This window comes from Tilletiaria anomala, assembly GCF_000711695.1.
Source record: "Tilletiaria anomala UBC 951 chromosome Unknown K437scaffold_56, whole genome shotgun sequence".
NCBI lineage: Eukaryota > Fungi > Basidiomycota > Exobasidiomycetes > Georgefischeriales > Tilletiariaceae > Tilletiaria > Tilletiaria anomala.
The window spans coordinates 81426-108209 of record NW_013546966.1 but is presented as its reverse complement, the minus strand read 5'-3'; the positions used below and the strand labels follow the sequence as shown (position 1 = coordinate 108209).

The 26784-nt window shown below is 55.0% G+C and overlaps 9 protein-coding genes across 9 annotated transcripts; 4 read left to right on the top strand and 5 right to left on the bottom strand.

Moving 5' to 3' along the window:
- The first annotated feature begins 4060 nt into the window (after window positions 1–4060).
- On the top strand, window positions 4061–6080 carry K437DRAFT_257280 (putative ARP3-actin related protein). The gene is made up of 8 exons (XM_013387141.1): window positions 4061–4278; window positions 4349–4679; window positions 4751–4954; window positions 5025–5185; window positions 5254–5353; window positions 5425–5580; window positions 5660–5937; window positions 6011–6080. The coding sequence occupies exons 1-8, from the start codon at window positions 4223–4225 to the stop codon at window positions 6033–6035; spliced, it is 1311 nt and encodes a 436-aa protein (XP_013242595.1). The 5' UTR covers window positions 4061–4222; the 3' UTR covers window positions 6036–6080.
- K437DRAFT_274746 (uncharacterized protein) lies at window positions 5865–11474 on the bottom strand. Its single transcript, XM_013387140.1, has 4 exons — window positions 8564–11474; window positions 8379–8486; window positions 6388–8310; window positions 5865–6322 (listed from the first exon to the last, which is right to left on the bottom strand). Exons 1-4 carry the CDS (start codon window positions 11311–11313, stop codon window positions 6094–6096), a joined length of 5010 nt encoding a protein of 1669 aa, XP_013242594.1. The 5' UTR covers window positions 11314–11474; the 3' UTR covers window positions 5865–6093.
- Window positions 11475–11697: 223 nt separating this feature from the next.
- On the bottom strand, window positions 11698–12787 carry K437DRAFT_257277 (uncharacterized protein). The gene has a single exon (XM_013387139.1). The coding sequence runs from the start codon at window positions 12582–12584 to the stop codon at window positions 11910–11912; it is 675 nt and encodes a 224-aa protein (XP_013242593.1). The 5' UTR covers window positions 12585–12787; the 3' UTR covers window positions 11698–11909.
- A 1707-nt stretch (window positions 12788–14494) lies between these two features.
- On the top strand, window positions 14495–16688 carry K437DRAFT_263396 (DNA glycosylase; the record flags this gene model as incomplete). The annotated part of the gene is made up of 2 exons (XM_013387138.1): window positions 14495–15612; window positions 15686–16688. 2 exons carry the CDS (start codon window positions 14495–14497, stop codon window positions 16686–16688), a joined length of 2121 nt encoding a protein of 706 aa, XP_013242592.1.
- Window positions 16689–16711: 23 nt separating this feature from the next.
- On the bottom strand, window positions 16712–19735 carry K437DRAFT_294999 (uncharacterized protein; the record flags this gene model as incomplete). The annotated part of the gene is made up of 3 exons (XM_013387137.1): window positions 16712–19287; window positions 19365–19500; window positions 19618–19735. The coding sequence occupies 3 exons, from the start codon at window positions 19733–19735 to the stop codon at window positions 16899–16901; spliced, it is 2643 nt and encodes an 880-aa protein (XP_013242591.1). The 3' UTR covers window positions 16712–16898.
- A 537-nt stretch (window positions 19736–20272) lies between these two features.
- On the top strand, window positions 20273–22349 carry K437DRAFT_274742 (putative phosphoribosyl-5-aminoimidazole carboxylase). Its single transcript, XM_013387136.1, has 2 exons — window positions 20273–22025; window positions 22100–22349. Exons 1-2 carry the CDS (start codon window positions 20388–20390, stop codon window positions 22292–22294), a joined length of 1833 nt encoding a protein of 610 aa, XP_013242590.1. The 5' UTR covers window positions 20273–20387; the 3' UTR covers window positions 22295–22349.
- Window positions 22350–22981: 632 nt separating this feature from the next.
- On the top strand, window positions 22982–24290 carry K437DRAFT_225253 (adenine nucleotide alpha hydrolases-like protein; the record flags this gene model as incomplete). Its single annotated transcript, XM_013387135.1, has 4 exons — window positions 22982–23198; window positions 23274–23540; window positions 23679–23961; window positions 24044–24290. The coding sequence occupies 4 exons, from the start codon at window positions 22982–22984 to the stop codon at window positions 24288–24290; spliced, it is 1014 nt and encodes a 337-aa protein (XP_013242589.1).
- Window positions 24291–24352: 62 nt separating this feature from the next.
- On the bottom strand, window positions 24353–24942 carry K437DRAFT_278701 (uncharacterized protein; the record flags this gene model as incomplete). Its single annotated transcript, XM_013387134.1, has 3 exons — window positions 24353–24525; window positions 24609–24753; window positions 24838–24942. 3 exons carry the CDS (start codon window positions 24940–24942, stop codon window positions 24353–24355), a joined length of 423 nt encoding a protein of 140 aa, XP_013242588.1.
- Window positions 24943–25681: 739 nt separating this feature from the next.
- K437DRAFT_144037 (uncharacterized protein) lies at window positions 25682–26504 on the bottom strand. Its single transcript, XM_013387133.1, has one exon. It carries the CDS (start codon window positions 26319–26321, stop codon window positions 25863–25865), a length of 459 nt encoding a protein of 152 aa, XP_013242587.1. The 5' UTR covers window positions 26322–26504; the 3' UTR covers window positions 25682–25862.
- Window positions 26505–26784: the final 280 nt, after the last annotated feature.

Sequence of the window (26784 nt, the reverse complement as noted above, 5' to 3'; positions counted from 1 at the left end):
TAATATCATCAAGCGAATGTGCGGCAAGCAACCGAAGCAACTGGCGAAGATTATGGAGTCAGTCGAGACGTGAGACGAAGGCCTCAATCCACAACATCACCAGAGCAGCTTTCATGCTTACCGCCATCAGCTTCTCAGCGAACTTGTGACCATTCCAGAGTGTAAGAGATTTCAGCTGCAGGAAACAGGCGCATGAAGAGTATGATGGATCTGCTAGGGTTGATTATGTAGGACTAGACCCAGTATGACTATGACCTAGACACTACGTCCCGAATTCCACTAGCTGTGCTTGCTTATGCTAACATCTTGAACTTTACATCTGCCGCTTATCAGCGGGTAGCATGAAGCCTGGTTTCTGGTTTGTGGGTGTACATAAGTCGGAGATAAGGCGCGTATTCTAGGGGACACGAGGAATCTCCCTGGAATCGATGATCCATTTGGCAGGGCTGCCGTAGGGCGGCTCTGAGGGCTGTGAAAGCGCGCTACCTAACGTAACCATCGTGTTATAGCCTTAGAAGATGCTGATCTGGGTAGGGGGAGAATTGGTGATGCTAGCAACAGTAGCGCGCGCAAACATGAATTTTCCATTGTTTGCGCTGTTGGACCTGAGAACTGAGATTGTGGTGGCAGATACTGAACTCTGCTTCTGTTACTCACTGCATTGCTCCGATGAATCCGGTAGTGGAGAGTGAGACCCGCCCGCTCGGTGGAGCTTATGAGGCGGAAGGTGCAATGCTGAAGTCCAATCCAAATGTGTGGCAACGAGTGACATGAGACCCGGACCTTTTGTACAGACTTCGAGAGGGTGGAGCTGCTGCTGTACTTAATATCAATAAAAGAAAAATACTACTTGTATGGGTATACAAATGGCGTAAAGCTCGAGGAAATAATACAAAGGCGCAACGCATGAAGGCATTGATGTGAGTGTTTATACGATAGGGTATTTTATGCGGTTACTGGTGATCCATGGTCGGAAACTTGGTAGGGGCGAATGCGAGAGTATGCGCGAACATGTTTGTAGAGGTGCCAGAGTATACTCTCTGGCCCAGCACCCTTGAAAGCAAAACGAGAGAACTCTGGAGCTTATCGATGTAGTGTCCAGATAGTTGAAGAGTAGTCTGGCGCTCCTTGGCAGCCTACCGACCGCCTGTTTCAAAGTGGCAGTGAGCACAGATGAATTGACTAGTAAGTAGACGAATGCCAAGTAAATGTGCCCATGCATTATTGCGGCTCCTGCACGCCAGAAACCATCACTCACAAGGCTGGATGATACACGGAAACTATTTTATCCAGTATCGTTGGAAGAAAGTTGATCATTCGTGGGTTGTGTAAGACGCACTCGTGTCAAGGCTTCTTGGTGCCGTTCGCGACCGCACTGTTGAACTTTGTACACCGGGTCGTATGCCTTGGAGGCAGTGCGACATTTGTCGTTTTCACTTTCGATGAGAATGAAGCTTTGGTGAAATGGATACCTATGGAGACTCAGGTGACATGCGAGCGCCTCGTTATTACCCTACTGGGCTTCGAAGCACGTACTCTCTCCGCCTTGTTTTGGTATTGAATGTCGATAAGCGGAAGCTTGAAGTGCATTGCTGTGAGGCCTCAAGCTATGACACTTTGGCGGAGTACTATGCTACAGACAGCGAAGAGCTGCCTTTGTCCTCCTCCGCGTACGTGGTCTTCGGACCTTCAACATCAAGCGTCCTCTTGAAGGGCATCATGAAGAGCCTCATTCCACAGCTCTATAGGCAACCGATTGAGTTGCGGCTTAAGTCTGCACGCCTTCTCTGGAAGTCCCGCCACGCGAAGCCTCAATCGTCAATTCCGGTGCATCCGTGAGTAAAGTGTCGGAGGAAAGGAGCAACACATGGTCAATGCTGTTCTTCACACTGGTTCTATTGGCCTAGTGAACCCGATTAGCGCATCCCATACATCTCGCGCTCACACCCATATTCAAGCGCTGAACAGCTACAAGATGACCAAGCCTCCACCCGCTAACGCTTTTGAGCTAACAGTGATGCTTGGAAGACTGATGAAGCCTTTGGTCATCAACGACACAAGCATGACAGTCACTCTGGAGTCTCGACCCAGCGCAGTCAGCGCGGCCGGAAATCTGAGACGAAACACCTTGCCCCTCATCGGCCAAATAGCATAGCATCAATTTTTGGCTCGGTGCCAAAGCTATCAAACACGTTCACGGCGAGGAGCATGGTGCAGTCTTGGATATATTGTTCCGCTTCCTCTTTAGCAACACAAGTAACCCGGATGCACTGGTCACCGCTACCACCCCTCCCAGCGATTTGGAACGATGGGCCAAAAACTGCAACATGCTCATCGCCGTGGAATTACTTGATAGCAGAATCGAGAGACCAAAATGGCTTCTCCACTCATGTCGCCAGGGACAAGAGCCATTACCAGCCTTCTAATCGTCGCCGTTTGATCGGAGGCGTCAGATGGGGCCGGACTGACCATTTTGTGGGTGTTCAATGCTTGTACACAAGAGTACGAGATGTGTACGATGCCGATTGGATCGATCAGGTCGATGCCGTCAGGGCGTTCTGACTCACTGGGCTCCCGGATTGGCAAACGAGGCCTGCCCGGCGGGACCTATGGACCCTGTTCCACTTTTGTCAGAGCTGCGACAAGCTAGCATGTATGCCGGGATTATCGTAGACAGTCTGCTGCTAGTCTTCTAAGAGGGCTGTGCCTCTTCAGCTCTGATGAAGGTATTCGTAAGCAAAAATGTTAGATCAACACCGCCGCCTCGGACATAGCCATGGTAATCCCTCTCTCAGATATCCCGGTTACATCGCGAGCAATGCTTTAAGAACCGGGTCAGGCAAAAGCAACAATTTCTACACGTGAGGAGGGGGCATGTCGGCTGTCGAAGGTGGCCGTTTCGATGACGTGCCAGGCTTACGTATATATCTGAGCGATGATGGCCCAAGCGGCCGGCTCGAAGAGCAAAAGCGGCTGCCTTGCGCGTGTCTTCAGCAATGGAATCGTAGCCCTGTTGACCCGAGCTGCTAGTTGTAGAAACCAAATTGCGCGTACCCATCGTATGACCCCAATCGCCTCTGACACGACGGCGTTGTGACAGAGCAAGCCGGTCGGATTTGGACAGTGAAGTCAAACACGTGATTAACTCCGATGTCGGGCAGAGGTCGTTTGTTGCCTTAGCTTGCACCTGCCGGTAACAAGGGAACTAGACGTGATGCACAGTAAAATATGTCGCAATGTACATCGAAAGTCGCTTGCCCGACTTAGTGACATGTATTCGACATGCAAGCTCAAAGTAGTCAAGGGCAGGAACGTTGGGGCTTTCGATACCGCACTGTTCGTCACACAGCGTTTGTACTTGGCCGATAAGCTTCTTTAATCTCGTAATTCAGGAGCACCAGGTGTATGCTGACTGCTGACGCTATGCACCTCGAATCTGACTTTTGGTGAATGTTTCCAGGAGCGGGGGTTTCTCTCCGTTCGCATCGCTCGAGGCACAGCAGTTGACTTTGGTGAAAGGCGGTGCATAGATAGAGAGAGGCTTTCGTAGTCATTCAATGCTGAGCAACTGTATTGATCGAGTCCCGTATTACTCTTAGGCTTCTGCAGAGGCATCGCTTGAATGGCTCGGGGAAAAGCTGAGATGGCCTGTGAGCCTGCCTTCCACAACTACCTGAGCGAACAAAGTCCGCTGGCCTCTTGAGAAGCACCATGCTTCGCCTTCCTTTCCATATCCCACACCTCCCACAAGCATGGGATTGATTCTTCCAGGTGTCAAGCTTTCATACCGAGACTGGGGAGGGGAAGGTGTACCTTTATGAATGAAAGGGATGTGTTGCAGACAGGCAACTATGTGACTAATGGGTCAGGATGCATTTGGTTTTGTTGACGGGGCGATGAAGGTCGCGCACCAGCCAGCCCAATAATCTATGAGTGAGCCACGTGACTGTTCTCGTGCCGCACATCCGCCAATCGCGATCGTGATGAAGTCTGCACGGGCATGTATCTCCACAGCGAGAGTCCCTCGTCACTTCAGGTCTAACCCAACGTTTACCATCCACTCCATCCTATTTCAGATACGTCAGTGTTTGGCCCAGAGACTGCCAGAAAGGGAGTAGACGATCGCGGGAAGCGTAAAGAGAGGCGGTAGTGCTTTCCCGCCCAAATTCACTTGAGAAAGAGCTTCGTGTCGGTGATATCATCGGGGGGATCGCAGCGCAACATGTCACGATCCAACGTTGTCATCCTCGACAACGGCACTGGGTTCTCCAAAATCGGGTAAGCGCCTTTAGTCCTGGAAGGGTTGGAGAATTTTGACTCATAAAACGGAATCGCTTTTCGAGAACAGGTTCGCTGGCAATTCAGAGCCTTCCTTTGTCTTTCCGACTGCGATTGCCACGCGGACGAGCAGTGCCAGCGCCGCGTCCACAGCGTCCCGACACTCGGTACCCACCAAGTCGACTGCGTCTGCCGCAAGTTCATCGCTGGCATCCAAAAGAGGGATCGAGGATCTCGATTTTTACATCGGTGATGAAGCGTACGCGAATGCGAAAAGCTATCAGGTCGACCAGCCGATCAAGCATGGCCTGATTGAGAACTGGGATCACATGGAGCGATACTGGGAGCAATGCATCTTCAAATACTTGCGAGCAGAGCCAGAGGATCATTACTTTATGCTCGTGAGTCTTTCTTACGAAGGGACGACAGATGCTGCAATTGCAACGACGTGCTCATCACCGACTTCTCCTAGACGGAACCTCCTCTGAATCCTCCGGAGAACCGCGAGAACACAGCAGAGATCATGTTCGAGTCTTTCAATGTCAAAGGCTTGTACATCGCTGTCCAAGCTGTACTTGCGCTTGCGGCCAGTTGGAGTAGTAACAAGGTCACAGACAGAACATTGACGGGAACAGTCATTGACAGTGGTGATGGCGTCACCCATGTTATCCCAGTTGTGAGTGTAACGCAACCACCCACCTTCATCTCAAGTCTATCTAACTTTCGGCCCTTTATATCTTGGTCAGGCCGAAGGATATGTCATCGGAAGCGCGATCAAGCACATCCCCATCGCTGGACGTGATATCACATACTTTGTGCAACAGCTCCTCAGAGAGAGAGGGGAGGCAGCCAATATACCGCCAGAAGATAGCCGCCGCGTCGCCGAGAGGATCAAGGAGGATTACAGGTGTGTTCTCTTGGATCGAAAGAGGACTTGTACCATGCTGTCTTTACTTACACAGCGGCCTATATCAGCTACGTGTGCCAAGATATTGTGCGAGAGTTCCGGCGGTATGATGAGGATCCGCTGAAGTACTTTGAGCGGTTCGAAGGCGAACATGCCGTCACTGGAAGGGTAGGTTTACTGCACAGTTTACGCCCCGCGTTCATAGCTGCTGACTTTAGACTGAAACTGCGGCTGTTCAGAAATACAGTGTCGATGTGGGCTACGAGCGCTTCTTGGCACCTGAGATCTTCTTCAACCCGGAAATCGCCTCGTCAGATTTCCTCACGCCCCTACCAGAAGTTGTTGATGGTGTGATTCAGCAGAGTCCGATCGATGTCCGGAGAGGTCTTTACAAGGTGTGGTTGCCATCTTTATCTCCCCTTTCCACCTTTACTGCTTTCGCTAACGCAACAGTACATCTACGTACGTTTATAGAACATCGTACTCTCAGGCGGATCTACCATGTTTCAACACTTCGGCTCGCGTTTACGAAAGGATCTTCGTGCTATCGTCGATCAGAGACTCGCAGCATCTGAGGTGGCTAGCGGTAGCTTGATGCGGTCTTCAGGAATGGAAGTCAATGTCATCTCTCACAAGATGCAGCGTTACGCAGTTTGGTATGGAGGCTCCCTTCTTGGGTCACTACCCGATTTTTACAACTACTGCCACTCAAAGGAAGACTATGAGGAGCACGGCCCGAGCATCGTCCGCAAGTGAGCCTTCTCTGGGAGTGTCGCGTCGCTGAAGCTAGGCAGCTGCTGACGCCGTTCGCATTCCCCGTTTCAGGTTCAGTGTGTTCGGCGGCGTGTAAAGGAAAAGCATTACACTTGTCAATTGCATTCGCTTGGAAACCTTATGAGTTCAACGCCCTATTCCCAGATCATGATTCTGCCGCTACGATCACCTGCAATGATGCACCGGAAAGGTGTCTCGAGCACGCCAAGAGCGGTAATAGCATCTCGATGGGTGCTCATCGCCTCTGAAGAATCTCTTGCTTGTGTCGGAGCAAGCAACAGGGATCGTTGTGATCGTGTGGGCTTCACAGCTGGATGTGTGACTTGAATGTACTCCGTGCAGCCGTCGTTTATCTTGCGGCTTCTGTACGAAGGGTTGGCGGAGTCAGCTTTCGTACGTGGAGATACACGATGCCAAAATGTACGCACTGAAAGTCGTCTTTGCCAATCGCAGGCGCGACAGTTTTCGATCGCTCTACCTTGCCCAAGTCCCACCAACGAATCGTTCGATCCCTACCAGCAGTCAACAGCCACCCTGCAGAAGTCGCTGACGATAGGCCCGCGCCACGAGCCACAACTCCAGCGTCCACCCAGTCTCGGTCCAAACCTTGAACAGCTGCGGCTGACGAGCGGTAGCCATCGATAGACGCCAAGAGAGCTAGCGTATCCGGAATGGGGTTGAGCGAAAGCAGCGAGGAGCCTGGGTCTTCAGACTGCATACCAGCTGCTGTCCCGGAGAGCAAAGCCTCAATCGCTTGTGAAGCCGTTGGCTGAGTGTTGACCACATCGTGCCTGGGTGGCGCCGGAGAGGCTGTACGGGAAGGGCGCGCGCTATGCTCATTGGACCGAGCTTCGAAAGATGAGAGCTTTGTTGCGCTCTGAATATCCCAGATTTCGACCATGGATGCCGAGATGGCAGTGGGAGGCCTCAAGCCCAGTGAGGAGATTCCCACGAGCACCACATTCTGCTGATCCGGGCGAGGATGGTTCGTGCAGCGGGTGATGCGATAGTACGCGCGTTGGGATTCATCCAAGACAGGCCATGTTCGGATGAGTAAGCCGAAGCGCATGTCCCATAGACATAAGTGCCCTGATTCCGTCGAGTTCAATAGCCATTGACGTTGAGGATCTTCGCAAGTACTCGTGATTGCGCCTGTGTGTACCGGGTTCCGGAAGGTGCGCAAGACTTGCATCGTCCTTAGATCAACGACAGTAATTCTGCCACGAGAAGTGCCCATGACAAGCGCCGCGGCGCATTCATGTGTCGATTCAAAGATGCATGTGGCGTATTCTGACGGATCGCTGTATTGGAAATTACTAACCAGCTTGGGACGAGAGGCGTACTTTGGCATGGATTGCGCGGAGTTGGTTATTTCGATCCGCCAGACGTGAAGGCTGCCGTCCTTGGAAGTGCTTGCAAAGCATCTCGGCTGTGAGAGTGCGATGCAGGCAGTGACACCGCCATTGTGGCCGGTGTATTGCGCTCTTGATCGCGATGTCACGTTTCTCTCCAGTCGGGCAGTGTCCCAAACGCGGAGAGTTGAGTCTTCAGACGCAGTGACGAAAAATACTTGGTCAGGCGAAACCACGATGACAGTGATTGGTTTTGTGTGTTCATTGAAGTACGCAACGAGCTTGCCATCTGGACGAGTGTTGGATGGCGCGCCGTATCTTGAGGAGCCATCGGAAAGCCTAGGCTTTGCTCGCGATCCTTGAACTCTTTTCATGTTGTTGATAGAGGCGCGCATGCGTGATCGGTGTTGGTGCATGAATTCGAGGTGAGCACGTAGATATGGATCTTTGCCGTCGTATGTGCTGAAGACAGGATCTTCTTCGGCTGCAAGTTGCCTGCTCTTCGCCTCGGCAGCATCAATTGCGTCACTCGAGCCCTGTATGCTGGACTCTACGTGGAGGAGTCCATCTGATCTTCCCGGAACGCTCGCCGTTTGAGGGGTTTGAGAGCCAACATGATGGGTGACAGTCGTCTCCGACCTAGCATCGCCTGTTTTCGGACCCTCATTTGAGAGCATGACATCCGGGTTCAAGAATATCTGCAGCCGCTGTCGTCGGGCATCATCAGAGTCGAGGTGAGATGTTTCACTTGCCAGCCTTCCGGCGATTCGCTTTCGAGCGAGCTGCCGCGCGAAAGAGCCGGCGTTATCCGAGGCCAACGAGCGGGATACCACCGACGCTTCTTCCGAACGGCTCCCTGGAACCTGCCGAGCCGTAACTTTCGAGTTAAAGAAGATGTTCTGCGAGTTCACCCCATCCAGCTTAGCCACTCCATATCTCTCTGAGATCAGCGGTGCCGGTGTGCTTCCCTCTATCATCGTGACCGCCTTCAGTTGGGCACTGCAGGGGCGCAAGGCTCGACTATCAGTGCCTTTCTGAATGCGACAAGGTGTCACTGCAGATCTTACCTTCCTTGCTTCGCAAGACGCCGCACGACGCTGCGGAGAGCAACTAGTTTGATTTCATCATCCTTGCTCATTCCGATGGCTCTCAAACGGTCCATCTGTCCATCGTCCCTTGGGGAGTCCAAAGAAAGCGAGGCATCAGAAACTGGTGCCTTGGCTTGGAGTGCGAGTGCAGACGAAGAACTCACTCCTCGTTTCTTGGCATTTGAAGCGGGGGTATGCTAGAACCACGACAACCAGCCATGAGGGCAAGTCCCTGTGTTCCTAAAGCGTTGTCAATGGGCCAAACCCTCTTGGCATTTTCCGGAAACTTCCAGAACAGACTTGATGGGACTTTGGCAGCCCATGACACTGCGCTGTTGAAGACAAGCCGAGACAAAGGAGGTTTGAGGACTTCCAGAAGACTAATCTCCATGAGATCTGGTACATCCGCTGATAAGAGTGGCCGTAGGTGCGGGTATGCGAAAGCCCAGCGCTCTGTCTCGTGCATGCGATGCATGCATGCAACCAACAAGCTGGCACCCTGGTACCGTAGCCATAAGTTCGGGTGACAGAGAAAGCCCACCGTTGACTCGATGATCTCATAAATGTTTGCGTCGGGTAGCTTGCGTATTGACATGAGTCCAATAAGCCCGTCGAGGACCCGTTGCACGACGGCTTCTTCCTCGTCGCTGAGTGCCTGTAGCATCAAAGGTAAGATGTAGTTCTCCAGGCTGCCACTTGTCGCAATTGTACCGACGTGTAAGATAGCTTCGAAGAAGCTTTCGCGCAAGCGCCAGTCATTGTCGTTGAGGTATGTGATCATGTGACTCAGGAGAATGTCGTTCGTTACGACGGCGCCAAAATAAGTGGTGAGCTTGTCGATGTCTGCGAGCAGCGTGAGTTTGACGTTGGTGGACGGGTCCGTGAGTAGCGAGACGACTTCCACTTGGAAGAAGTTGTGCAGGATTTTCAACTGGCTATCGTGCAGATCTGCATCGGCGCCGAGGATTCTGGAAGCACTGTGCGACTCCTGCTCCTCGGATTGCAGGCGTGCAACATGGTCCTTTGCGGCGTTACAGAGGTGTGCGAGTGACGCAGCATACGCAGTCCGGACCAAGACGGATGGATCTGATGCGAGGTGTCTGAAATGCGGTACGATATACTCGGAGAAGATGGTGGCGTTCGCCGCGTTGACCGAATCAACCAGCATTAGGACCTGCGTCGCAGCGCAGCACGCGGCCACTCTGACCGGAGGCGAAGGATCGTCGAACAGTGCAATGATGTACGGGAGGAGGCGATCAAGCTTGGTTAGATCTGTCAAGTGCCCATTCGCCAAGTGCATGCCCATCTCAAGCGCTTGTTTACGGATCGACGGGCGTGACGCATTGCGGAGATTGGAGAGAATGATGGATAGCAAGATGAGAGCCGGCCCGTCATGTATCGGTGACTTAACTCTGACGCGTAAAGATTGCGGAGGAACTCCAGGAATGTGCAGGGCTACGGGGTAGACGGAATCGGCGATGCGACGTGGGTCGTCAAAGTGGGACGGATTTGAAAGCTGTGCCTCCGCTGATGACCAGCGCTGTCCGCCATGCGCCTCCATATCCTGGTCAATCAACTTTTCCACGATCACGCTCCAATCTTCGTACAGACGCTCGAGGCGCTCGTCCGATTCGCTGTGCAAGAAGGCAGTCGCAGGCGCATATCCTGTCCGCCTTGAGCTCTGCTCGCTTTCCGCCTCGCCTTCCTGCGTCGCGGTAGTAACGGCAGCTTTGATCGATGCGTAACCCACTGCTGCAGCCTCCAGTGTTGGTTTAGCGGCGCTGCTCGGCACCTGAGCTGGCACAGCCGAGCTCCTCTGGAGGCTGGTGAGATAAGGATAGTAGAACTCGTAAAAGAGTTCTGGGAACGCTGCGTTCCTTTGCTGTCTGAGGTGGCCCGCGAATGTCCCTCTTTCGCGAGGATTAACTGAGAGCATCGTATGGACCATCGACCGAACGTGAGTGTCGGGAATGTGAGCAAGGACGGGCTCGATATCGAGCGCGCCTCGAAGGTACTGAAACAGTTGACTGAGTGTGAACGTCGGCGAGCCGTCTCGCCAGAGCTCTGCAATGACGCAACCAGCAGCGAAGAGATCCATCTGCTCCGTCACATTTCCTTCACGCCTGGTCTGTCCTCCGTTCCCAAGAATGATGTTGTACGGATCAGTCATCGTCGCGGACCAATTCGGAGAGGTGCTCGGAGCTGTCGGGGCGGTAGCGCCGGCTGTCGCGGCTGCACTCGCCCGTTTCTGCCCTGCCGTGCGCTGAGCTGCACGGTCCCTTGCAATCTTGGATGTGGACTCGAAGAAGCGCTCTGGTGCGAGGTAGCATGATCTGCGACCAGAAGTGTCGAAGAAGACGCCAAAGTCATCCGGGTCATCCAGGGGTAAGTACGTCGGCTTGATGCTGCTGGCAAAATCAGAAATATAGAGCACTAGGGAGCTGGTGACGAGGATGTTTTCAGACTTCAGATCACCATGTGGTACGTCGCGGGCGGTCGCCGTCGCCATGCCCTGCAGCAGCTGGAACGAGAGCCATTTCTTTTCGATGACCGACAAGAACGGGCGTGTGCTGATGCGGTCGTACAGACTGCTCGCAAGCCATTGGCGGATGAGGTATCCCGCATTGTCGGTCTCTACGACAGTTTGATAGGCGAGTACATTGGGGGCATCCGCCAGGCGCATACGCTCCTGCTTCAGACGCCGGACCAAGTCGTCAAGGCTGAGGCCTGCGTCGGCTTCGGGCGGCTTGTAGAACGTCTTAACGACGAGCGGCCCGCTGGAATGTCGAGCTTTGATGGCCTTGAGGAAGCGAGAGTCGCCCATGGAGCGCTCATACTGGACATCATTGCCCAACTCACCGACCAGATTGCTGAAGCCGGCGAGGCGGGTGTTTGTGCTCGCGGCGTTGCCCATGATCGACGTTACCGAAGGCAGCCAGAAAGCGAGCTGCGCAAGCCGTGGGCGCCTCTAATGAGCATACCGATGTGCAGCGTCAACTGGCAGCCCACTATTTCCCGTTCGGATGGCGATACTATGATATCCACGCCCAGTCATGCACATATGCATTCATCACGAGACAAAAAAGTTCATTGTGTATAGATGGTAATCGTGGAGTGGACCGTACACATACATTCGAGTTGTGTGATCGGTGAGCGCCACATGGAAGATGGAGTCGAGTGATACGGTGCAATTTGCAACCGGCAACCAACCACGCACACCAATTTGAATCTTTTGCAGGACACTACCGATTCCAGAATCCATGGTTTGGTGACAGTAAAGAGCAGAGTCATATCCATTCTCTAACCTGCACATGGAATCTTCCAAGGAAGAGGGCGTGTTTCCTCTTGATTGTGCTTCATTACGATGGCCGGGCGATGCCAACGCCCGCCAGTAGCGAGTATATGACCAACCCGTAAAAGACATGCTACACATGCGGTCCCCAAGCAATGGGTGGATCACCATCCTCGCCGTTTTGCTCAAGCAAGTCCTTTTGACAGGCTGAGTATCCCTCAAGCGCTCATCCTTTCAACATACGCTTTCAAGTCGTGTCCCTGCTGGACAAACTGCTTCTTGAGTTTCGCCTCTTCCAAGAGTTGCACGGCTACCGAACCGAGCGAGTAGTAAGTCTCGTAACTGATATAACGCGTCGAGCCGTTGTGCAAATGTGTGAGAATGTTGGGATGCTCCGCCTGGATCAAGGTGGCTCCGAGAGCCGGGTCGAATCGCCACACGACCAGCGCAGAGGCAGGGCGAGGATAGGACGGGAGGTCTAATACGGTCACGCGCTCATCCGTTGTGGTGTTAAGGCCAAACGGGGCCAGACCGGCGCTGTGGAAGGTCATGGGCAGGCCGGCGCGGACATCGGAAAGCACAGCGCCGTCGCGAGGCTTGACCAAGGGAACAAAGCTGTTCCATTTGGGATAGGACCCGAAGTCGATGATCGCATTGTACACCTGCTCGACTGGTGCGTCGATGACGAGCTGGGCGCAGGCGGTGAAAATGGATCCGCTGTCCCCGTAAGTCGGCGTGGGGAGGATGCCTCCATCTGTGCACTGAATTCTGGCCCAGTCAGGTGGGACTGCCTTTGAATTCGCAGCTGCGGTCGAGATGGTAATTGGATTTGTCGCTGATTTATATGCTACTGCGTGTGAGATCCCAAGGAGGAGAGCGGAGATGTACCGCATGTTTGGCCTCTAAATCGATGTTCGACGCGCTCTGCTCTAGGGGCCAGGGACGAGCGGTGGTCGGTGGGGCCACGGCGATGGCAGTTGCCACTTCAGCTTTGCGGCCATCAGCGGGGGATGGATCGAAATCGACAGCCAGTCAGTCGCTTAGTCCATCGCTTCCAACCTCATCCGCTCCCTAGCCCTTGCTTGCATGTGGAACACATCTGCCTGCATGGTCAGAGTCCAGGATGGGGGGGAAGGGGTGGTACGCAACTCCACAAAACACGACGGCGTGATTGACATGGCCAAGTCGGCTTCGCTAGGCGTTCCTAAACGAGTCACGTGTGCAGAAATACATCGAGGAGACGCGTCGCGTCGCGACACCGCAGTCAGCTGCCCCTGCGGACCCCTTGCATTCTGCTGCGGTGCGTGCCTGCACGATAATCCTCGAATGGCCGACGGACGTATCAGTCGTCGCAGCTAATCTCTCATCCGAGACTTCATCCAACTTACAGTCCTTCAAGTCTTTGCCCAAAACATCTCGCATTGAATCTTCTCAACCGCATAACATTCGCTCCAGCTCTCACCCACCTGAGGGTTTGTATTCAAGATGTCTCCAATATGTTCCCTCACTTCACTCATCTGATTACAAGGCTTGTCTCTTCCTACAAGAAGCTCTTCAGTGGAAGCTCATCTCATGTTATGCTCTCCGGTAGCAGCCCTGGCTCGTTGGGCTACCGCTGGTGCATTCACTGGCGTCGAGCAACCACAATTACATGGTCTCATAGCGCCTAGAGGCAAGTATCAAACATGGAAGACACGTTGTCACCGTAATGTTCTCCAATGGCTGTGTACGATCCGCGGGCTCTCGCTCCGCCTTCACCGGTGTCACGTCGCTTTAGGCACGGGTCGTGCAAATTTTCACCGCCAAGTATCAAGAATGATACCGTTTACGCCTTTCACATAATGCCCTCAGCTGGATCCACTCTATAGTCGAGCACTCGCTGACGACTCCACAGGTCGCACAACCAAAACTTCAGTCACCCCAAAAATGCTATAGTGAAGACAAGGGCCAAGCCCAAAGGGTTGTTGATTCAAGATCGGCCAACACGAGGCATTGCATGTTCATACGTGCTCCTTGAGTATGCTGATCCATTCTGCATCTCTTTCTCTGTCGGCGGCGTTGCTGATCCACGTCGTGCTCTTTCTGCATGGTCTACTCATACATGGGCGGCACCGCTAGTCATCATCGCCGGCACTGTAGGGGGACTCCCTGTTGCAAATCAACTTTTCGGATGATGATGCGGTGGTTATCCCTGTCGCTGACGCAGTGCCTGTGGCGTGAGTAGGAATCTGGTGTGCGTACTTGCGAAATGAATACTGGCCTAATCAGTCAGACGTGGGGAAGGTAAGATATTTTCTAGAGAGCAAAATTGCATAGTAGATCACACAAAGCTGTTGAAAGCATTGGGATGCGTGGAAGCAGGTATAGAATGCTGACGGTGCTGTTCAAAGAGCTCGGCGTAGGGGTGCTGCAGGGGGCGTCGCGAGGGTAGTGTGCACGATGGGTGACGCGAATGGGCGTCGCAGGATGGTTAAATTTCGTACCATAAAGAGGCTGTTGCTTCGTACCTAGAACAGCGGGAGTGGAACAGACTCAAAGCCCTTGTCAAGGTACCAATCATCAACGCCTAACGGTACGAAAGCCAACAACCCTATTGTGGGAAATATAAAAATAAGGGTTAGCGCCCGGGGCTGGGCGGAACGGCTAATAAATATACCACACCTGAATGGCTCGATGCGACGGGAGGGGGAACCACACAAGGATCACCTTGCTCGATCGGCAGGTGCCGTGAATCGATGTAGCAGCATACCGGGGGACTCTGTGGCCGGGGAGGGACCCATCTGGACTTCAACTCCTCATTAACATGCGAGCAGCTAAGCGTAAGGCAACGACGACGTCATCGCCGCCGCCGACAAAGCCTCGAGTCTTGCAAGACCACGACAGCTACACGGACTCTTCCCTGTCGGTGGATGGGTCCGACGACGATGACTATCACAGTGAAGATGATGCCGAAGCACCGCCCAAGCGCAAACGAAACGCGTCACCCAAAAAGAAGAACTCAAATCAGGAGGCAGCTTCGGCTTCGACTGCTTCGCCGAAGTTATCGAAGAAAGATGGAAGCGGACTGGGCGGGAAGGCCCTCATCAACCTCATCTTCCGCAGCGACCGCCCGTCAGACGGTGCAGCTGCCCTGCCGCCGGTCCGGTCGCACGCGTTCGACTACCATCATCCGCTTTTGCTAGATTCCACATCGGACGGTGCTGGCGCAAAGGCCCGCTCGGCTTTCCTGGAATGGTATGCTGGTGTCAAGAAGGATCGCGAGATGCCATGGCGAGCCGACTGGATCGACCCCTTCGACGAAGACTCTTCCGAGGAGCAGATTCGCACGGCGCTCAAGGAGCGCGCGTACCGCGTCTGGATCAGCGAAGTGATGCTGCAGCAGACGCGTGTGGCCACCGTCGTCAAATATTTTAATCGCTGGACTGCCAAGTGGCCCAGCATCGACAGCTTGGCCAAAGCGGATGCCCAGGATGTCCTGGCCGCCTGGAAAGGCTTAGGATACTACTCGCGCTCGGCTCGTATCCACGAAGCGGCGAAAAAGGTGGTCAACGACAAAAAGTTGCAGGGTATGCTTCCTGAATTACCAGAAGACCTCAGTCGAGACGTACCGGGCGTCGGGCCGTACACAGCTGGCGCCATCTCTTCCATCGTCTTTGGCCACGCTGTCCCCATCATCGATGGCAATGTGGTCCGTGTCTTGTCGCGCCAGATGGGCCTACTTGCGAGCAGCAAGGATAAGGCCATCACAGATGTCTTGTGGGAAGCAGCAAGGCGCATCGTGCGCCGAGCTACTCTGGACTGCCTCGTTGAGGCAGACGCTCTGTCAGAGGAGGAGCAGCGCACAAGCGTCTTCGGCAGAGAGGCCTTGCAGCGCAGTTCTGTTCCTGGCGATTGGAATCAAGCGTTGATGGAGCTGGGAAGGTGAGCCGCGCAAGCTCACTATGTCTTCGTTGTCGATCGGCCGCCCTTACTGACATTGCTTCGGAGGTTATAGCACAATCTGTGCTCCGAAGCCCTCCTGCAACCGATGTCCGATCCAGAGCACCTGCCGTGCATACCACGAAGGCTTGCTCGCGGCAGACGCAGCTTCCAACTCGAGCACCGCTCGCGCTGAGGCGCCGCTCCCGGACCTCGAGGATCTGTGCAGCGTCTGTGCTCCAGTGCCGATCTTCGAAGAGCGCCCTGCATTGCCTGGCCACAAGTCGGAGGCCAAGGCATCAAAAGCCAAAGATCCTGGGAACGTGCAGCTGAAGCAGAGCACAATTTCTTTCGGCGGCAAAGCCATTGGTTCAGATATGAGCAGGAGCAGCTCCTCTTCGAATGCTAAAGCGAAATCTAAAGCTCAAGCTCAGGCGGAGCAGGTCGAGGCTTTCAGCAGCATTGTCGAAGCACACGTCAAGCTGATGCCGCTCAAGGTGGAGAAGTCCAAAGTGAAGGAGGAGAATTGCGCTGTGTGCATCATCGAAGATATGACGCGCAGCACAGATGGCACCGATAGAGCGTGTAGTAATGGAAGCGTTAGGACCCGTGGCCAGATCCTGGTAGAACAGCGGCCTTCGAAAGGGCTGCTTGCCAACATGTGGCAGTTCCCGACTTTGTCCTTCGGCTACGACCAGCCACCACCGCCAGCCCAAAAGCGAGCGGCAATGGCAGCAGAATTCGTGGGTGCGCTCGTCGCAAAGCACCTGCACCACCCTCGCAGCAGCACCAAGCTCTCAGCAGGAGCGAATGTCAGCGTGGTGAAAAAGCCGCCGCTCGGCGTCATCCAGCATGTCTTCTCGCATCTCGTGCTCAACATGCACATCTACGTGCACGAGCTGCACGCCACGAACGCAAGGGCCGATGGCGCTGCGAATGACAAGGAGCAGCAGCCGTCGCAAGCGCAGAAGATCGCAGATATGCCGCGCAAATGGTGCAGCGAGGCCGAAATTGCCAGGGCCAACATGGGCACGGGTATGGTCAATGTTTTCCAGCGCTACAGGGGTACAGCCAAGTAAAGGTGGGGGATGCGATGTGACTGGCTCTCTTGTGGGTGCACGTGCTCGTATGTATTGGATAATTTACATGCTTCTGGTGTATGTATGCTAAGCCTGAACTGATGCGAGGTATTGATCCTGATGTCTGTAAGCTTGAAAGAGTGCCGAGTCTGTACGTGAATAAGGGATGCTGGGTTTAAGTGGATTGTTGCGTATATATCAATGCTTTTTTCATGCGTGTGTCGATGCCATCTCCTGCTGCTGCTCGGCTGCGACCGCGTCAAGCCACGCAGTCACAGCAACGAGGAGTGCCTCCTTCCAGCCAGACTCCCTCTTTGCGACGAGAGCGGCGTTGAAGCCGCTACCTTCTGCAGAAGCGGATTGTTTAGCCGCGTCCGCCTTTTTCTTTGCTGCAGCGGTTGCTGCAGCATAAGTGAGCGCAGAAGTCAATGGCGAGGCTTCGCTGACGCCGCGCCGTTCTGCAGGGGTCATTTTGCTTCCCACAGATGCCATCATTTGATGGTAATGGTGCGGCTGCTGTCCGAGATTAACATTATACCGCCTGCGCAGTGACGTAGCCCAGCAAGCAAGGTTATCCGTCTTTCGGAACGTCCAGCTTGCTTTCCTGTGGCCTTGCGCTGTGGCATTGCAACCGCTGTCGGCAGCTTGGTTTTCAACCCTGGCCGGCTCGCTCTGGGTATCATGGATGTCCCTCGCTTGGATCAGACCCCACGGGCTGCTTGAAGCGCGAAGCACAGCATTGAAGGCGAGGCAGAGGAGATATCCATCCGAGAGTATCGCAAGTGCTTCGTCGCTGTTCGCAGGCGAGTCAGAGTCGGAGGCTGGGCCGAGCGCTCGTAGTAGCGCGGTCGAGTGTGTGGAGGGAAGATAGTCGGCGACAGCACGCACGATGGCAGCAGACGATTGCGGTGCACCCTTCACTGTATTGCTTGTGAAACTCTCTGTTGTCTCGCCGTTGCTGTGAACACCGTCACTCGCCGATCTTGCTCTTGCCGCGGCTGCTTCTCCCGCTGCTTGACCTGGACCATCCTTGCTGCTCTTCTTGAATCTCCAATGATCGAGCGTTTCGTCCGTGAGTCGAATGGCATGAGCCGCAAGGGTACACCAGTGCTCGACGATCGCACGCTGCGATTGCAGACCCTGCACGCTCAGCACCACACCCGCCAGCTGCATTTCGAGTTGCGAGTCCTTGTCAGCTCCATTCACATGTGCGTGCGCATGCTGCAGGCGCTGCTTCTTGCCGGACACATCCTCGCCGTCACTGACACTCCCGTCCGCGTCACTGGACGCCAAGCTGAGGGAAGATGTGTCGCAGAAAGCGGTGCTTCGCGTGTGCAGCACTGACACCGAAGTAGGTAACAGTTCCGGCTGGCTCGCGCTGAAGGTCGATGTCGGCGTGGCAGGCAACTCGACCGAGTCGTCTCTGCCAAAGTCGTTTCTGCCCACTCCACCGCCACTGCCCGTAGCAATTTCATCTTCAGCGTCAGTGGAAGCGACGGCTCCAGAAATGCTTAGCGTCGGAACCTCCTTGCAGTCCGTTGCACCCCCAGCGAGGGCGCCAGACTGAGGCGCGTTGATACAAGTTTTCGACAGCAAGAGGCCATCACGCAGATCCTCGAGCATACCGAGCACATCGACGGTCACCTTTCGCAGCAAGCCAAGGGTACGGAGCGCCGGTGCCGCCGCTGCGAGTTGTTCCTCTTCAACTATCTGGGGCACAAGCTTCGGAGCGGCCACTGCAGCATTTGCAACAGCAGCAGCAGAAGTGCGCGAAGAAGCGGAAGCCGGCACGGCCGAGCTGGCGGAGACAGATCGTTTCATGCCGAGGGAATCACCTGCATCGCCACCGCTTGCAGTGCTTGTGCTGCTAATGCTGCCCATGCGCTTGGATGATGGTAGGCTGGGCAATGACATGCACAAGAATCCAGACCCAGACGCCGACGGCAGGACAGTGGCAGGGGTAGCCTGACCTGCTAGCGCATTTGCAGCCTTCGATGAAGCACTATCCCGATCATGTCCAAGTCCTTGTCCACCATGATGTCGGCGCCTATACTGATCTTTGCCTCTGACCGGGTCGCGCGCGAGAAGCAGACGCGCAGAAAGTTGCGCATTGTGCGTCGCACTGCTGCCGCCTCCTTCTTCGGCATTTGTATCAAAGGGGGTCGGCGCGAGGAACACGTCCGGCGGCAGCGCGACCAGGTAGGCGCGTACAGACCGGACCGAGGCGCGTGTCGTGCGCAGGAGCCCGGCCGCTAATACCATTCCGCTGGAATATGGACTCCAGATGTCGGAAAGGGTTTGTAAGGCTTGCACTGCCGTGGGGCGCAAAGCTTCGTAATCTGCTTCTACGGGCTTGTCGACGTGGGGATAAGGAGGCAGCCTATACCCCGACGGCTTCGGCCCTTCCTCTTCCTCGTCCAGCGCCCCAGAAGCATCAAGCGAATATCGTTCATCGTCGGACGACAGCCCAGATCGCGAAGACAGCCTCCTCAATGCAGCAGCTCTCTGGCCATTGATATTCTTGTGCTCCTCAGGCAGGGAGAGACCAATGGCAGGTACAGCCTGTCTTCTCGCATGGATGGGTGGATGCTTGCCGACTCTGTAGAGTGCAGCATGTCCAGCAAGGACCGTGAGCATAACCCACACTTTCATAGAGAGAAGGGGCACACTACTCACAGCCCCCGCTTTGAGTAGAGATGCTGCAAGTGGCCAATGGACCCGAGAGCTTGCACGCTGTCCCTCTTGGCGGCGCTGCGGGCAAAAGGCTTCGAGTTGGACTGAGCCGCAAGTGTTTGAGATGGGTAGTACAAGACTGAGCGCGTCGACCGGAGTGCAGGTCGTGATCCATCAGGATAAACTGATGCATGACCTCCACCTTCTTCATTGTGCTCTCCTTGAAGTGCCGGCGTAGGTGCTGGGCCACACTGACGTGCGACGGGAAGAACGGAGGCTTTGAGGTTCATGCGGACCTTTTCGGCTATTTCTTCGGGCTCTGCGCTGACCTGTTGGGCATTTTGCCCCTTATCTAAGAGTACAGTACTAGGCATACTGGGCGTTCGTGAGGTCGTACAGATCGTGAATCCAGTGGGGTAGAGAGACAGGCGTGTGCTGTCTAGCGGAGCGTAAGGATTCCAGGGGGGCGGGGAGGGGGGGAACGTGTCACCGTCGAGCGTCGTTAGATGTCATCGCGTGCGCGTGATTGTCGTCAAGAAGAGAGATGGAGGGTCGGCGGGGGGCTTGGCGCTGACAACGATCATCTCATCGCCACCAATCCTGGGGCACCCAACCAAGCGTTCCAAGTATTATGTTCCTATGCTACCTCGCAGTATGAAACATGGCCTTCATTTAATGGCACTGGCCCTCGCAGAAGATGGGTTGAGCAGCCCTGGCTGCGTGAATTCTGGGACATATGAGAGTAATTCCGGTGTATATCGCACTTTCCTGCCCGCTCTCAGCTCGAACAAGCTCCGGCTTTCGGGGAAATTGGCACGATTTTGATTACGTAATGCCTACCGCCTAGACCGCTATTTTTTCGACAATTCATTCGTCTTTGCAACATCTCCAGGATGGTCATCGAACTGAGCTGCTCAAGTAGATACCTCAGAGACGAAGCAAGCATCGCCGCACTCGACCCTGTGAGCAAGTCAGTACACGCCTTTAGCACTTATCAGCGGATAAACCCTCTGCACATCTGGAAAGATGGACGGACGTACGGTCGGCGTGCTCGGCGCAGGCCAGCTGGGCCGCATGTTCGTTGAAGCGGCCTCTCGCTTGAACGTCAAGGTCCTTCTGCTCGACTCGGGCACCGTGTCCCCCGCCAAGCAGATCAACTACCAACCACATGATCCCTCCTCTAGCACCAGCATCTCCCAGCACGTCGACGGCTCCTTTAGCGACCCGGACAAGATCATCGAGCTTGCCAAGCGCGTCGACGTGCTCACTGTCGAAATAGAGCATGTCGATGCGATGCAGCTCCAGCGCGTGCTCGATCAGGGACTTGTCAAGGCCGTCCACCCGCTGCCTTCGACCATCCTCGTCATCCAGGACAAGTACGAGCAGAAGATCCACCTTCAGTTGCATAACATTCCCGTGGCAGACTTTTTGCCAATCGATGACTCGCTCGCCGCAAGCGTCCAAACGGCTGCTGAGCATTTTGGGTATCCGCTGATGCTCAAGTCTCGCACACAAGCATACGACGGAAAGGGAAATTACGTTGTCAAGTCTGAAGGTGATATTTCTGCAGCAGTGCAAGCTTTAGGGGGCGGAAAGCGTAAGCTCTATGCTGAGCGCTGGGCCCCCTTCGTCAAGGAGGTGGCCGTCATGGTCGTTCGCAGTGCGTCGGGCATCGTCCGCTCCTACCCGGCCGTGGAGACGATCCACAAGGACAACATCTGCCACACTGTTTTTGCGCCTCTTCGGCACAGCGACGCCAATGTGCCTGAGCAAGCACGCGCGATCGCTGAAATGGCTGTTGCAACTTTCGGCGGAGCAGGCATCTTCGGTGTCGAGATGTTCCTGATGCCCGACGGCGCGCTGATCATCAACGAAATCGCACCGCGGCCGCACAACAGCGGACATTACACGATCGAGGCGTGCGAGACGAGCCAGTACGAGAACCACCTGCGCGCAATCCTCGACCTGCCGCTCGGCAGCACTGCGCTAAAGGTGCCGAGCGCGGCCATGCTCAACCTGCTTGGCCTCGCGGACCTTGAAAAGGACGCAGAGGCTCTGAAAAAGACCTACCTCCCTGCGCATGTCAGCTTGGGGATACCTGGCGCGACGACACACCTGTACGGCAAGGCTGGCTGCAGGAAGGGGCGCAAAATGGGCCATATCACCATCGTAGGGCAGAGCGATGCCGAAGTGGCACAGAGGCTCTTGCCGCTGCAGCGATCGCTCGACTTTGCGACGCAGGCCGTAGAGAGCAACAGGCCTCTTCCGTCTGATGCAGTAGCGCGCTTTTCTCTTTCCTCAACACCAGGACCCGCCACGAGCAAATCCGCTGCGGACTTCAAACACGCGCACCCGCTAGTCGGTATCATCATGGGCTCCGACAGCGACCTGCCCGTGATGCTGCCGGCCGCAGAGATCTTGAAGAAGTTCAACGTACCGTTCGAACTGACAATCGTCTCTGCGCACCGAACGCCGGATCGCATGCGCGAATACGCCCGCAGCGCTCCGGCTCGCGGGCTTAGGGTCGTTATTGCTGGTGCCGGAGGCGCGGCGCACCTGCCTGGCATGGTCGCAGCGCAGACGGCGCTACCGGTCATCGGCGTGCCGGTCAAGGGAAGCACGCTGGATGGCGTCGATTCACTGCATAGCATTGTGCAGATGCCCGTGAGTCAAAGGTTTAACTTCAGGGGATCGTCGCTTCCTAGAAACTTATGCGTCCACCCCCTTATGCTCTACAGCGCGGCATTCCAGTTGCGACTGTGGCAATCAACAACAGTACCAACGCGGCGCTCCTTGCAATCCGGATTCTCGCTGCTTCGGATCCAAAGTACTTGGCTGCCATGCAGCAGTACATGGACGACATGGAGAACGAGGTGCTGGTTAAAGTCGAAAAGCTCAGTGAGCTTGGTTGGGACTATCTGAGCAGGAAGTGAATTTTCACAAAGAGAATGTAGTGTGTTCAATAGAATTCACGTGAAGAGAGAGGTTCGTGTTCAAATAGTAACTACCGATGGGGATGGTGTTTGCTATGCCGTAGGTCTTGATCACGGAGGGGCTATTCATAGAGAAACACCATAAGAACAGGTGCAGCTCGCCTTTCCTCGACTTGCAGCAGTCTTCGCGAGCCGAAGCAAGGAACACACCCAAAGCTTTCCCATACCTGGACGTTTGAAGCCGGCTTCTTGGATGATGATAGTGTATAGTTGGGGCAGTGAAAGTGTAGCATGCTGAGGTTCAGATAGCTCCAGGGCCAAGGCTCTCGGAGCTTTGGTATACGTATATGTTCGGCGCGTAGTTGAGTCTCCCCATGATATTACACATTACTAAACCAACATCATCACGAGCACTTCTCATCGGGAGCAGAACTCCATCCGAGCAGCGTATTGGCTCCCACCCTCCTGAACACATATTTAGAGCACACTCTCGCTGCTGTCAGAACGGGTTCGTATTCACCCTGGCGGTTGAGGCAAACAAGGTGGTCAGGCCAGGGCTTGAGACGGCGAACACATTCTCTGGTCAGCGCCATATCCGGCCAGCCTTTTCTTTCACGGACGGCCGTTGCCGCCTCGAATGGATCAAAAACGCCGTTAGCAGCAATAGAGGCAGCTATATTTGCAGACATGGCCTTTCCCACCGATTGCAACGAAGATTCGTCTTCGTCCGCTGAATGGCTCGCGACGCTCGATGCGGTTTACACGCTGTTGGAGGATCCAGTAACACGTGCTGCATATCCACACCTGGCGCAGCGTGTACAGGACGCTGTCAGTCTCACAGAAGAAATAGTACGGGAGCTGGGGCCTGAACAGATCAGCCTCAGCTTCAATGGCGGGAAGGACTGTGTGTACACCGTTTTGGCTGGCGAACAAGACGGTGGAGAGGTTGCTAATAATTGACATCTGCTGCTTTCGACAGGCACGGTCCTCGTCCACATCCTGTCTGCTGTCCTGCGCCGTCTATCACAAAAAAGATCATTATCTACTCCTTCCTCCTCGCGCACGCCGCCCATACCGCCTCTGCGATCCGTCTACATCACCTGCCCTTCTCCCTTTGCAGAGGTGGAGCGATTCATACGCTCCTCGTCGCGCCGTTACAATCTGCGCGTGCGCAGCGTCGCTGGTGACATGCGGCAAGGTCTCGAAGAGTACCTTTCCGGCGGCGGGGAGTGCTTCTGCAGCTGCGGTGAATCGAAACAGACTGCAGGGCCCTTGCGCTCGGGATGGCCGCAGGAGCAGGGACGGGGGCAGGAGCAGAAGCAAATCGCGAAAGGAAAGGCGGTAGCCGATGCAGACTCGAGCAATTTTTCCAGCAGGACAGAAGTCTCTGCCTCTTACGACGGCCACAGCGTGACAGCAATCTTCATTGGCACACGCTCCACCGATCCCAACGGGCGAGGCATCGGGCGAAGAGCCTGGACCGACTCGGACTGGCCGCGCGTGGAACGGGTCCACCCTATCTTGGACTGGTCATACAACGATGTATGGGAGTTTCTACGCTGTCCGCTCTTCAAGTACAAACAGGTGGACTGGGAGGAGGAGCGGCTCGAGCAGGAAGGGTGCGCAAGGAGTCCCGGGCTGCCGTATTGCTTGCTCTACGACCTTGGGTATGTGGTGCAATGTGGTGTGGCTTTCTGACGACCATGCACAAGGCGTGCCCGCTGCTGACCCACTGGTTCGTATTTATAGGTACACTTCATTAGGCAGCACCTACAACACTTTTCCCAATCCCGAACTCCAGCGAAAGGCTTCTGCCCCGGCTAATTCGGTGACTGGAGCAACGCAAAAAGGCGACGAGCATGTCGACGCCATTGCCAGCGGTCAGCCCTCCAGAGGCGACGAAGGGCGCACAGCATCCTACAGGCCAGCGTATGAGCTCGCAGATGGCGATCTTGAGCGCAAAGGGCGCGTCAAAGTGGGCATGCAGCCATGCTGATGTGACGAGATGCAGAAGAGGTAGGGAATGTACTACACGTGCACTTTCGGATCCAGCTCGCGTCACGGCAGGATCGTAGCGACGACCTTACGAGAGTGCTTCATCTTCCTCCACTCGCACAGGTAAACACCCTGCCATGTCCCCACGTTCAGTCGGCCGTCTGTGATGGGGACCATCACGGTCGTGCCGAAGAGTGCGGTTTTCAGGTGCGACGAAGAGTCGTCTGCGCCTTCGTCTGCGCCACGTCAGAAGTAATGAATGGGCCGGTCAGTAAGAAGATAGCGACCAGCCACTTGTGCTGCGCCTTTGATCACGCACCCGTGTGCTCCCACTTGATCGCGCCCTGATCGGGGACGATGTGGTCCATGGCCATATTCATGTCTGTTCGCACCGTCGGGTCGTAGTTTTCGTTGAGCGTGAGTGCGGCAGAGGTATGCTTGATGAACAGGGTCAGAATACCAATCTGCCGAGAGCAAAGGCAAGTTGAGCTGCGACGTCAGCATCACAGGCTCGGCACAAGCACAGAAGCCGTACGTAAGCGTCGTACCTTGCATCCTCGCAGTCCCTCTGCGATTTCGCGCTCCACCTCGCTCGTGACGAGATGGCAGCCCTTGCCGCGGGAGGAAAGCGTGAATTCCTTCTGCCATGGCATTCTGCTGGTGTGATGATGCAGCAGATGATATTGGCTGCAGAAGCCACAGTGTTCTGCGCTATGCGTGTTTGAGCGTCCCCCGAAGAGCGAGAAGATCGATGTGGTCGGTAAGACCCACGCTATCAAGCCGAGAACAAGGACGAAGAGCAAGGTCTTGGAAGGGTCCGTGTATGTGGCCTTGCGTCGACGCTGCCGGTCCGCAAGTCTGCGATCGAGAGCAGCGTGTGGAGATGAAGCGTAGAGCGTCTGTTCGTCACCTTCCGTGCTTGCCTCCCTGTTTCCGCTGAGCGCTGCCTTTTGGCGCCTCGAACGATCTTGCGTGATGCTGCGTTCTAGAAGGGCTGCGGAAGAGGGAAGAGGCGAGCTGGAAGTCTCACTGATGGTAGGCGGATACGTCACTTCTCCCGTTCTTGCTCCACAATCAGCTCCTGCTCGGCTGGCTATTGCCGTGACGGAGGAAGCTGACGCTGATGCTGATGCTGTGGCTGGGTCTTCGTCCGGTTGCTGCTGCGAAGCCTGTCTATTTTCACGTCGACGATGGTGCAGCAGATGAGACATGCACCCGTTCTGCTTGTGCTTGCGAGGGATTCTTTTGATACAGCATGTACAATGGATCTTCCTGCTCACTCGTCTGTCCCTTTCCCCTGCCTCTTGCCCTGTGCCGAGTACGACTGGGCTAACGTTCGGACGATCCCAGCTTGGAATGTGCAAGAAGGAATACGAGGATGCGAGTTGGTCCAAGCCATGAGGTCGTCCGTCGCTTCGGTTGGTGATGACGTTACTGGTTGAACACGACGTTGGGATATTCGGAGTCTCCAAAAAGTCTGGCTGGCTGATATTGAGCAAAAAGACAATGTACGTATATTTGTCGGTGTAGACCGATAACGGAGCTTGCTCCTTTCCCTGTCACCAAGGCAATGCTATGCAGAATACATCGTGAAGCGCAGAGCAGTGCTCGAGCCTCCACGCGTCGTCGCGAAAGAAATGATCTCATCACTGTAGCGTCGAGATTGACCTCTTCCCTCGCAAGAGCGACGGCTTCCAGGCCAGCTTTGACGGGGCCGGGGAACACCTTCGCAGCCGAGCGAGATTCGAAGGGCTGCTCCGTCTAGTCTGAGCACGCCAGTCGTTTCGCTTGCAGTAGGTGGGGTTACCAGAGTCGACGTCGTAGAGATCAAATTCGCCTGCCGTGGCAATCCTTGAGGACCTCGCTCGTGAGTCAAAAGGGGTCGTGGCGGACTGGGGCAACTACGGGAGCATCGCGCGTTGCCGGCCGGCCATAGCGTCGTCGATCGTCCCTTGTAAAAGCCTTCGAATCTTCTTTCGCCTAGCTTGAAAGTGGAACATTTCGAGCGACCCCCAACATTGATGGACTTCATTCTGTTGGCGACGCAGATCGGCAGCCGTCCTAATCAACCTCGTTGGCTCGGCTCACGCAAGCACTACTGGCAACAGTCTTACCTCAACAGTCGGCGTGCAATGGCCGAAGACAAGTGAAACCCGATATCATCCCTTTTCTCTGTTATTTTACTTCCAAATCTCAACTCCCCACTAAGCGTAACGACCACAAACATGGTAAAGTGATGAAACTGTAGGAACAGGGGGCAGGCAGGACGAAGCTGACCACGGGATGCAGTCGAGGCTGTGACTGCGATAGCAAGTGAATATGGGCACACGGAGCAGTCACGATGTGGGAAAGAAGTATGCTAGTAGATCCACTTTAGCATCCGGAGAACGAATGGCCCTATGAGGCATGGTGTTGAGGTCCAGCTGCGTGCCGAATGCCGGGTACCGACGACGCCGATGCTGCCACTCTTTCTGAGACAGTGCGTCTTATCGCTC

Excerpts from the sequence above, each read along its gene's own strand:
- K437DRAFT_144037 (XM_013387133.1), bottom strand. The coding sequence starts at position 26,321 with ATGAAGTCCATCAATGTTGGGGGTCGCTCGAAATGTTCCACTTTCAAG.
- K437DRAFT_274746 (XM_013387140.1), bottom strand. The coding sequence starts at position 11,313 with ATGGGCAACGCCGCGAGCACAAACACCCGCCTCGCCGGCTTCAGCAAT. Across the intron at positions 8,487-8,563 it reads CAAATGCCAAGAAACGAGGA|GGACGATGGACAGATGGACC; the intron begins GTGAGTTCTTCG and ends GGACTCCCCAAG. Across the intron at positions 6,323-6,387 it reads ATTGGCAAAGACGACTTTCA|AAGCCGCAAGATAAACGACG; the intron begins GTGCGTACATTT and ends CCCTTCGTACAG.
- K437DRAFT_257280 (XM_013387141.1), top strand. The coding sequence starts at position 4,223 with ATGTCACGATCCAACGTTGTCATCCTCGACAACGGCACTGGGTTCTCC. Across the intron at positions 4,955-5,024 it reads TCACCCATGTTATCCCAGTT|GCCGAAGGATATGTCATCGG; the intron begins GTGAGTGTAACG and ends TATCTTGGTCAG. Across the intron at positions 5,938-6,010 it reads GGCCCGAGCATCGTCCGCAA|GTTCAGTGTGTTCGGCGGCG; the intron begins GTGAGCCTTCTC and ends TCCCCGTTTCAG.
- K437DRAFT_257277 (XM_013387139.1), bottom strand. The coding sequence starts at position 12,584 with ATGCGGTACATCTCCGCTCTCCTCCTTGGGATCTCACACGCAGTAGCA.
- K437DRAFT_274742 (XM_013387136.1), top strand. The coding sequence starts at position 20,388 with ATGGACGGACGTACGGTCGGCGTGCTCGGCGCAGGCCAGCTGGGCCGC. Across the intron at positions 22,026-22,099 it reads ATAGCATTGTGCAGATGCCC|CGCGGCATTCCAGTTGCGAC; the intron begins GTGAGTCAAAGG and ends TATGCTCTACAG.